The 9503-nt window shown below is 35.1% G+C and overlaps 3 protein-coding genes across 4 annotated transcripts; 2 read left to right on the top strand and 1 right to left on the bottom strand.

The window, feature by feature from the left end:
- Positions 1 to 428: 428 nt before the first annotated feature.
- Positions 429 to 4462, top strand: LOC118752804 (coiled-coil domain-containing protein 149-like). 2 transcript variants are annotated; one of them, XM_036487668.1, is made up of 7 exons: positions 429 to 627; positions 792 to 1226; positions 1289 to 1432; positions 1748 to 1855; positions 1963 to 2047; positions 2457 to 2595; positions 2752 to 4462. In XM_036487668.1, exons 1-7 carry the CDS (start codon positions 541 to 543, stop codon positions 3410 to 3412), a joined length of 1659 nt encoding a protein of 552 aa, XP_036343561.1. In that variant the 5' UTR covers positions 429 to 540; the 3' UTR covers positions 3413 to 4462. The 2 variants fall into 2 exon arrangements, with proteins under 2 accessions (XP_036343561.1, XP_036343562.1); XM_036487669.1 differs by having other exon boundaries at positions 537 to 627; positions 781 to 1226.
- On the bottom strand, positions 3775 to 9501 carry LOC118752806 (protein Lilipod-like; the record flags this gene model as incomplete). The annotated part of the gene is made up of 7 exons (XM_036487671.1): positions 3775 to 3929; positions 6098 to 6254; positions 6526 to 6763; positions 6829 to 7337; positions 8907 to 8975; positions 9181 to 9411; positions 9483 to 9501. Coding segments are annotated over 7 exons (1251 nt in total), but the record flags the coding sequence as incomplete, so codon positions are not given.
- Positions 7336 to 8802, top strand: LOC118752805 (tetratricopeptide repeat protein 12-like). Its single transcript, XM_036487670.1, has 4 exons — positions 7336 to 7954; positions 8075 to 8287; positions 8349 to 8471; positions 8547 to 8802. The coding sequence occupies exons 1-4, from the start codon at positions 7827 to 7829 to the stop codon at positions 8761 to 8763; spliced, it is 681 nt and encodes a 226-aa protein (XP_036343563.1). The 5' UTR covers positions 7336 to 7826; the 3' UTR covers positions 8764 to 8802.
- Positions 9502 to 9503: the final 2 nt, after the last annotated feature.

Below are 9503 nucleotides of genomic sequence, written 5' to 3'. Positions count from 1 at the left end.
TTATTGTGTTTATAAACACAGCCATTTACATATATTGCTGAAAATTTATTACAAGTCTTGTAAATTTCAATTTGTCAATTTCTTAATAATTCATATTAAGATTTCAGTAAAACAGAATTCGAATTATTGGAAATTACCTTCGATAACACATTTATATACATACATACACATAAGATGAAAGATTTTCGTTGAAAACACACACATAAACAGTCCCACAAAGAAGCCTGCGACTTAAAGATTTCAAGTTGTGCCAACACCAATAACCTAAAGAATTAATAATTTTTATTTAATAAGCTATATTTATCTATTCAAATTGTGCTCGTAGATTTTCACTTACCTATGCGATGGTTATAGTGAAAAACATCGAACATCGAAAAAAACATCGATGTTTGAAATAAATTCAAAAACATCGATGTATCGATATTACATCGATGTATCTTCCGGCACTACTTTCACCGAAGTTTTCGTTTTTGTAAATGATTTTAGTTCGGTTTATAAAATTTTACCCGAAATCTCATAAATAGTGCTAGAGACAAGAAAATGATTTCCAACGATGAATTCCAATCGCAAAACCATGTGGATTCGGTTGACTTTGAGCTTTATCGCGAACATATGGGAGAATTCAATGTGAGTTCATCAATTGATTGTTTAGGGCTCTTGGGGGGAAAAGCGGCGGTTGTGTCATCGGTATTCGCTTTCTTTATGGATAATTTGATATTTTGTCCTTTTTTCGAATTTATACACAAATCAGTGAACAGTAGTTAAGACTTGATAATTAAGTTTATTTGCAGACTTCCGCTTTACATAGGAAATTGGTGAGTAAAGTGGAAGCAGTACGTATTTTACGCAAGGAGCTGGAACAATTTCGAACCGAGCGTGATCAATTCAAATTAATGGCGGAGACCTTGCAACTACGTTATTCAGCTATAACACGTAACAATGAATACAGCAGTTGTCTTGGAATGGAGGGCAATAAAACTAGTGTAGCATCAATACTGCACGAAACGCGAGAGAGAAATATAAAGCTCACCACGGAAGTAGAATCTCTGAAGCAAAAGTTAAACGAGCTGCAGGGCGATATCGAACTCCTAAGGTCTGCTACAAAGGAAGGAAAATCGGAAAGATTGCAAAATGAATTGATTGCTGAATCAAGCAATTCGGAAGCTGTGCAATGGAAGGGGGAGCGTTCGAATTTTATTTGTCATTTGGAGAACCTGAAAAAGAAGGTAAATAGTGCATTACCAAATACAAGTAAAAAAAGTTTATCCAGATAGGTTCCTCTTGTTAGAATGTACAGCTTGCCTTTGATCTAAAAACTTTAATAGACGAAAAAGAGGATATTATATCAGAACGTGATGCTTACAAATGCAAGGCGCATAGGCTGAATCATGAGCTGCTAAATGCACTAAAAGCCAACGAATCACATCCTAAGGTACATATCGCACATTTTCTATCATAATCCAAAAAAAAAAATTGAGTTAGGTATACAGAGATGACCGCTACTGGTTGTTCTATGTTGTGTAAAAATTCCATAGATGTACCGATTACCAGGACCTCATTAGAACAAAATATGTATTGATTTCTACTATGAGCGTGCATATATACATGTATGTATGTAATTTCAAAACCTTAAAGCCGTTTTTCTGCAGTTTTTGGTTTTTGGATTATGACACTGGAAGAATATGTTTTGTTGTGAAATTTACATTAAAGCTATATCACGCAATAATACCTTTTCTAATTTTTATAGCTAATCGATATTGATGGTGTATTGTTAGAAAATAAGTACCTACACGAACGGTTAAAAAATGTTGAGTGCGAATTGGATATAACAAAGCAATCTCTTAACAAATACAAGGTATAAAATACTAACATAAAAAACGCTGGTTTGGTCTGCTTTATTTGGTCTTAGTAGATTGTATAAACTAATATGTAACTTAATTTAACTTATTTCATGCTTCAAAGACTATGTTGGAAACGAAGCGTAAAAAGGGTATTATTAAACTAGGTTCCCATGCAAATGATGAAAGTATTTTGTCCCATAAACAAGGTAAAGAGGTGCATAATACACCATTGATGTTGTGTTTCACTCTTTTAGATACCTTTTTCGTTTATACAATTTTTTTACTTACATATAGTACATATTATGTACCAGGACCTTATATTAAACTTGTGTTAAATATCCCTCATTCATACTTTTATAACCCAAATGAAGAAATTTGTTTGGCAAATTTCTAACAATTTTGCGTAAAATATTTTGTAGTTTCCACGTAAAAGGCAATAGCGATGCATTTAGCAATATAAACCTTAAAAAGCTTTAAGCGTGCCTGCTGAAAAATTCTTTTTTTTTTATTTATGACAACATTTCAGTAAATTAGCGATATGTATTCTTCCGGTCACTGCAAAATATTTTAACAATAAAAACTTTAAATAATATTAATGTTAATGTATAATTGCAGTCAAAACAATGCTTGATAGTGGCGTGGACTTACCTACAAAAACAGAGACTATTCAAGACTTGAAATCACTCTGTTTGGCGCTGCTAGATAATTTAAACGACAAGCATATCGCTCTTAATCATCAAAAGAAAACTAACAAGTAAGTTTTTGTTATAGAAACGATGTGAACATATTGTTTAGGCGGTGTTTATAGTTAATATTCATGTTCACTCTAATCCTATCCTTTTATTTCTTCTGCCACCATTATCATGTGTAGGATGTTTGTATAATATACATGTATACATTTTTGTTGCAGAATTCTCGCAGCTAAAATTGCAGAGCTGGACCAACGCATACAATGCCTAGCCGGCATTGGTGACATGAGTGGAACTGCATCCTCTTGCAATAGCGAGTATTCACCCTCTCAATTCTTACTTCAGGGTTACAGTGCTTCATCTGTTGATTCCAGTAACGTCATCGAAACGGAGGCGACAACAACCACCACAACCAACACGAAATGTTCGGTTGTCCTTAAAATTAACGATTCAGAAACTGTGACAACGGAACGAGAAGACTCAAATAAAACTTCGCGAGTCGGTATTTCAGACGACTCTGTCGATTCATTATCGACAGAATCTGGGCGCAGCATAATGTCTTCAGAATACGGTGGCTTTGCAGGGGCTATAGGCACATTCAGCCTCAGCGAATTCACAAATGCTGCCATGCATGCATACGAAACGTCACCGTCGACTACCACGGACTCGGGTGGCAATTCCAGCAGAAGAGTGAACGTCAGTACGAGCAACCCGCGCATAACCAGCGCAATCGCGAGGGAGCGACATAATGATTTGAAAGACTTGCCCCCAGAGCTAGCTGCTATGGTGCAACAAGCCCTCCATGAGTTGGATATGCGTGATTTTGACGAAGTTGTAAACGCGAGCGAAGGATGTGACGATAGAGGCTTAGGCGGGCATTAGAAAACGTTGATGGGCACTCTCGCAACGTACGAAGAAAATGAAGAAACAGAAAAAAATCCATGCCAAGTTTAAACCAAGGGTTCCAGCTTTTTGTTATTTCAAATTTTTTTATGCAGTTATACTAAATAGCATAGCTTTGTTGAGTATAAGTAAACGTTGTTGTTATGGTTCCGATAAAGAAAATACGGCTATAGACACCCACGAGTACAAATTCAAATACGTACATATGTACACTCATTAGCACTACATATGACCAAACAAGCACTGTTTTAATGTTTTGTTACTTCGTTCTTTCAGTTTAAAACGAATAAAATCCATTCATTTGCGCAATAAACAATGAAACATAGACTTTGCTTATATTGCATTTATTTAAGATTAATATTTTAACTATTTTCTATCTATGCATTAGCATTACAATCACAGTATATCGATTAAAGAAATTATAATTTCCAGAAAACAAAATAACGCGACATCCAAACGAAGAAACTTCTATGCATACAGGAACATCGAAGTCAGCCTGTAAATAAAATTAAATTGCAAGTTCTTTATTTAGGTCACTAAAGTTTAATTGAAATTTGGAACGATAAGCTTTTGATATTTGAATTATAGGATTAACTATGCGTGGACGATCAGTTGTCAAGTGCGAATGGATGAATATAAGTGCTTTTAAAGTTGGTGAAAAATTAATACACTTTAGTTTGATTACTTTTCAACATGCAGTTTTTATTTAACACATTACAATAGTGTATTTTCATATCACATAAAATTACATGAGCAAATCATTTATATCAGAATAACGCTGAATGATCTTAATATACAAATGTACATATATAATAAAATCGTGTTGGCCATTTTTAATATGTGTGTTCGTGGAAATTCACTAATTTGGAATCAATTTTTAATGGCACTATGCCCCAACTAGAGATACCATAGACCGTAAATAACGATTATTTCTCAAATTTCTAGTAAAAAATCGTACTGAAATAGCTTATCTTTGTGACTCGGGAAAATATCAACTTCAAAAGTTACTTTCTGAGTTTAAATTTTGTTAAAAAAAAAAAACACACACAAAAGGTTTACATATATAATCGTTACGGTCCCTGAGATATACAAAATATGTACGTACATATATGCGTGCGTATGTTATAAAATTGGTACGTAATAATAGTAGCCGATACTATAAATATAAATTAACCTTATTCTAGCGTTCATTGGATGATTAATGGCAACGCATGTAGATACATATTTCGATACAAAGACCGAGCATGCAGTTGTTACTTGTTAGTAAATGAAAGTTTTAAAATGTTTAAAGGAAGTGCTCTGACTAGCTCGTTTCGCCTTTACGAATAATTAGACTGACATTTTTTTTGCTTTTGTTAAATGAGTTTCAAGTTTCGAATTAAAATAAAACAACGGTTTTACAAGTTTAATTTCTATAAATGGAATAAACTGCCAAACTATGAAAGGATTTCGAATTACCGAAAGGTTTTTTTCTAAATACGTATTATTGGAAAGCTCAGCCATATGTATGTAGGTACAGATGCGTGCAACTAATTAGCAACGAAATTCAAAACGATATTGCTTGCAAATTATGTTTATTTATTTATTTTTAAAAATTTTCATTTTTTTGTCGAGGGTGTTGCGGATTTTTTTCCATGTAAAAGAAAAGTTTGATCATGTGTTATATGGAAGAAAATGCGCAACACCCTCCACAAAAAAAAATTCTAAAAAATCAACGGTAATGTTTAGCGACTTGAAACTTGCACTTTATTATATTAAAATTGAATGGGCTACAAAACTGCATACCCGAAAATTTTCTAAATAGTCTAATTAAAGATTTTGAAATTTTGATGACAATTTTTTGAAGTTTGATTAATTTTTTTGCAATTTGTGCAAGCTTTGCAACTTTTGTTATTGTGGTTTCTGATATAGATTGAATTATATTTTAAATGAAAATTATTAAAAATAAATAAATAAACATAATTTGCAAGCAATATCGTTTTGAATTTCGTTGCTAATTAGTTGCACGCATCTGTATGTATTTACTAAGTGTACCTACTTATTTATTTAAAGACTTGGTTACATTACAGACATACAAAAAAGTTTTAAAACATTTTAATTAACTAATTCCAAAGAAATTAAAACTAACGAAATTCGAAATACAATAAGTTAAATTTTTGATAAAACGTTTTTTTTTTTGACTAAACATAAAATCGTTTAAGAGAATTTGGGAGAATCCTTCTGATAAATAAATACTTAGTGCCGAAAAGATTAACCAGTGTAACGGGTTTATATGGCAAATTTCATTTAAAAATTTATACACCTGTGTAAAGTATACGTAATTATAGTGAAATGCGCCGAAATTTAATGTCGCAATGGCATTCGTGGATTGGTAATTTTTATATTTCCTCCAAGCTTTGCTCTAACACACTTCAACTCTCTACATCACCGTTAGTATTTGCTTCAACTGCATTGCTATCATAATAGTAACCTACCAGCTTAGTTATTTGCGACGCAACAAAACCACTGCCCAAACCCGTAATAATGCCATGCAAAAGTAAGCGTTGCTTACTCATCGACATTTGGGTGGTACGGTCACTAGAAAAGGTTTGATTGCGCCGATGACATAAATATCAATTGATGAATGACATGTAATTGGTGAAGAGCACGTAGTTCTCTACTAACCGCGCACACAACTCTTGACGCACAGCTGCTGTAAATTTATTAACCAAACAAAGCGCCGTCGTGGTGCCAAAGATCAAATTGTAAAGTAAAACAATCTGAAAGTTGCCGAGCCATTCTATGGCACCAAAGTCACCCAACAGATCAAAGTTCGTAATACCTGCAACGAAAATGTTCAATAATTGAGTTACACAAAAAAAAAAATTGAAAGGCAATAATAAAGGCATTTAAAAGTTAATTCAGACAACAACCATACTCCGGATTAAAGGTGCAATTACAGATTTAGGATTAGACTTGATATACACCAATGTCGCTTAACAGTACGGCGTCGCAGCAATTGCGTTCTAAAATGCAAGAGAACAATTTGCAGCAAGTGTGCATAGCACCTTTAATCTGAGTCAATGCCGCCTCGTGTCTAGATTATAACTCACCAATAATTCTGCTGAGCAGCGGCAGAGCTGAACTCAAAATTAAAACCAACGCACAGTTGAGTATCAATTGGGCGAGTGAAGTTTTTCGTTTTTGTGGGCGCACATGACGCATAAAAGGCATCGTGTAGAACCCAACGACCGAAGTGGCACCCAAATAAAATATTAGACACACTTCTAAGCCAGCGCCAAACGGACCGAGCTTGGACAGCGACGTGATGCCAAGTGTGAATTGCTGCAACTAAACAAAAAAAAAACGATTATATTTGAACTGATGACGAGCTAAGCAAAACAAAAACAACTTACTCTTTTGCTAAGAGGTAATGCTTTGATTCCAATTAACAACTCCAGTGTATTTTGCACCACCAACAGCACTGTTATTCCCGTAAAGAACAATAACGATAGCATTGCCAGTGGATAGACAAAGTTGCGTTGAAACGCTGACGACTTGCGTAGCTTTTCCAGCTCTCGACTTTCAGACTCCAATTCTCTCAGTCTTTGGTTGAGCTTTTCATGCTCGTTTTGGTGGCTATCTAGCGGTTTTCGTTGATACAGGTGCTCCAACGATGTATGTTTGTAATAGCCGCCGGCACCACCATTTGTGTAGCTGCGCGTCAAACTGGAACGCAAGCTGCTGCTACCGTTGCCACTGATGCTGACATTCAGCAGTTCAATGTTCGCTAATTTTCGTTTCACACTGGCGATTTCCATGTAGTATACTTGGTATTCCTCATTGACGTCGCGAAGCAGATGCGGCTTCACCAGCACTTGTCCCATCACGCCAAAGAGACGAACGAAACCAAGAGGTGTACAAACTACGGAAATATATGAAATAGATTCAATTAACAAACTAATTTAGTAAAAAACCAAGTATCTTAGAACCCAAAACAAAGACTGATTCTCTAAATAGTTTATACAAATTAGTTCGTAAGTATAAAATAATGTTCAAATGTAATTTTGCTAGTATTGAGTATTTAGCATATCTAAATTGGGTATTTAGTTTCTTGAAACAAAAGTATTTAAGTAAGTATGTATGTATGCATCACTGAACATTTCTATTTTTCACTGAGAAGTGATTCAGTCTGCTTGCTCACTGTAAATCTATAAATAAAAAACTTTCTTGATTTACTGTCGAAACCTTTGCCTTGGAAACGGGGGTACATAAAAACCTACTTTGTCAAAGTGAACAAAACAATAAAGAAAGAGAACATAAAGGACAATATATTTCTATACCTCGCAACGCAAACTATACCAGCAAAACAGAAACGTATATTACTTTTATTAAAAAACGATTATAAAGTGCTATGTCTCAAGGAGATATGGACGAAGACTTCCTGGACTTTGAGTCAAAAGTCAATCAGGTAATGAAACTACTTGAGGATATGGCCAGCGCTAATAAATCGGAGTCAGAAAATACAAAAAAGCCAGATACGTAAGTCAATTACAGCAAGTAACGACAAAAGATAATGCTCATAGTCATAGTGAACTACCGCTACAACAACAATAAGAAAAAAATAAAGCGCCAACACGCATTTTCACTTTTTTCCGTTAGTAAGTCTGAGATCAATGAGGATAAATTTATTGTCAGCGTGCGTCAGGATCGCACGGTGCTCAATCGGAAGGCGGCCCATGAGAAAGACCCTAATGATCAGGGCGGTCCGCAGCAAATGGACAAATATACCTTCATGCAGCAGATGGAGCAAGACGCCGCCGAACGCGCTAAGGTGCGGCAAGAGCGCGAGCGTATAGCTCAAAACTTTCGCAGGTTAGTTAGTCAAAGCATAATACGAGAAGATTAATGTATTCAAAGACTTTACCCTTCATAGTCTAGGCAACGAAGCTTTCCGCAAGCAGAACTACGAAAAGGCCATACAAATGTACACAAAAGCCATAGAACACGTAAAGGATAGCCCGATACTTTACAATAACCGAGCGCTCTCTTATCTCAAGTAAGTATACATACATAGATAAAAAGGCGAACAATAATTTATTATAAACGCGTTTACATATGTACATCGTCAAAGGCTTCGCAATGCTAAACGCGCAATAATCGATGCTGACTATGTGATTAACAAATTAGACGAAAAGAACTTACGATCCTGGTTATATCGTGCAGCGGCCTATCTGCGATTGGGCGATGAAAAAAATTATGAGACGAGCATTAAATTCGCAAAGAAGAATAATTCTAAAGAAATTGACTACATAGCTGCATTTCAAGAGAAACTCAGAACAGAATTCTAAATATGGACACAAAAATAAGCCCAAGCACTTTAAATTGATTCCAATATTGTGTAATGTTTAATCATTAGAACTCGAAATTTTGTATTTACATATGTATACCGACATGCAAATGTATGTAAATCAATGCACTATTTTTTACTCACCGAGAAGTAGAAGCACACCCAGAAATGATACGCAGGAGTATAGAAATGGTAGATGTACACTGCCCAAATCTGGAAATAAAAATGCAACAAGCAGCAGTGAATATTATTGAAACTGAACTGAAACAATTGATTAACAGAACACAAATAATACAAATGCAATGCACTACGGAAATGGATTTCCGGTGTGTTTTCCGCTACACTGGATATCCATGTTTTTGCAGCTGCTGTTGGGCAATAAAAGTAAATAAGTGAAGTACCTCACTACAGTACGTACTTAGCAGTGACAAAAATCCAATTCTTTCCGGATCCATGACGGCGGACAGCACATAGGTTATGCCCAAGACAACCGTTGCTAAAAGACTGAATACTGTAAATGTTTCATAGACGCGTGCAATTATGCCCTTCTTATGTCCCACAAACCCTGTGGACTCGGTGAATAAGTACGCGAAAGGCAGAAATACAAACAGCGAGAGATTGGAGAATAGAAACACGTGATTCCAAAGACCTTTGAAAAAAACAAAAAACATATTGCATATAGCGATTATGTCTCCGCTTACGAATCAGTTAAGAATTTACCTTGTATAAGAGAGCTATTCA

Source organism: Rhagoletis pomonella, unplaced genomic scaffold (assembly GCF_013731165.1).
Source record: "Rhagoletis pomonella isolate Grant_MI unplaced genomic scaffold, Rhpom_1.0 Rhpom_scaffold_01853, whole genome shotgun sequence".
Classification (NCBI taxonomy): domain Eukaryota; kingdom Metazoa; phylum Arthropoda; class Insecta; order Diptera; family Tephritidae; genus Rhagoletis; species Rhagoletis pomonella.
The sequence above is the reverse complement of the archived record's forward strand: the minus strand, read 5'-3'. Positions and strand labels throughout refer to the sequence as shown.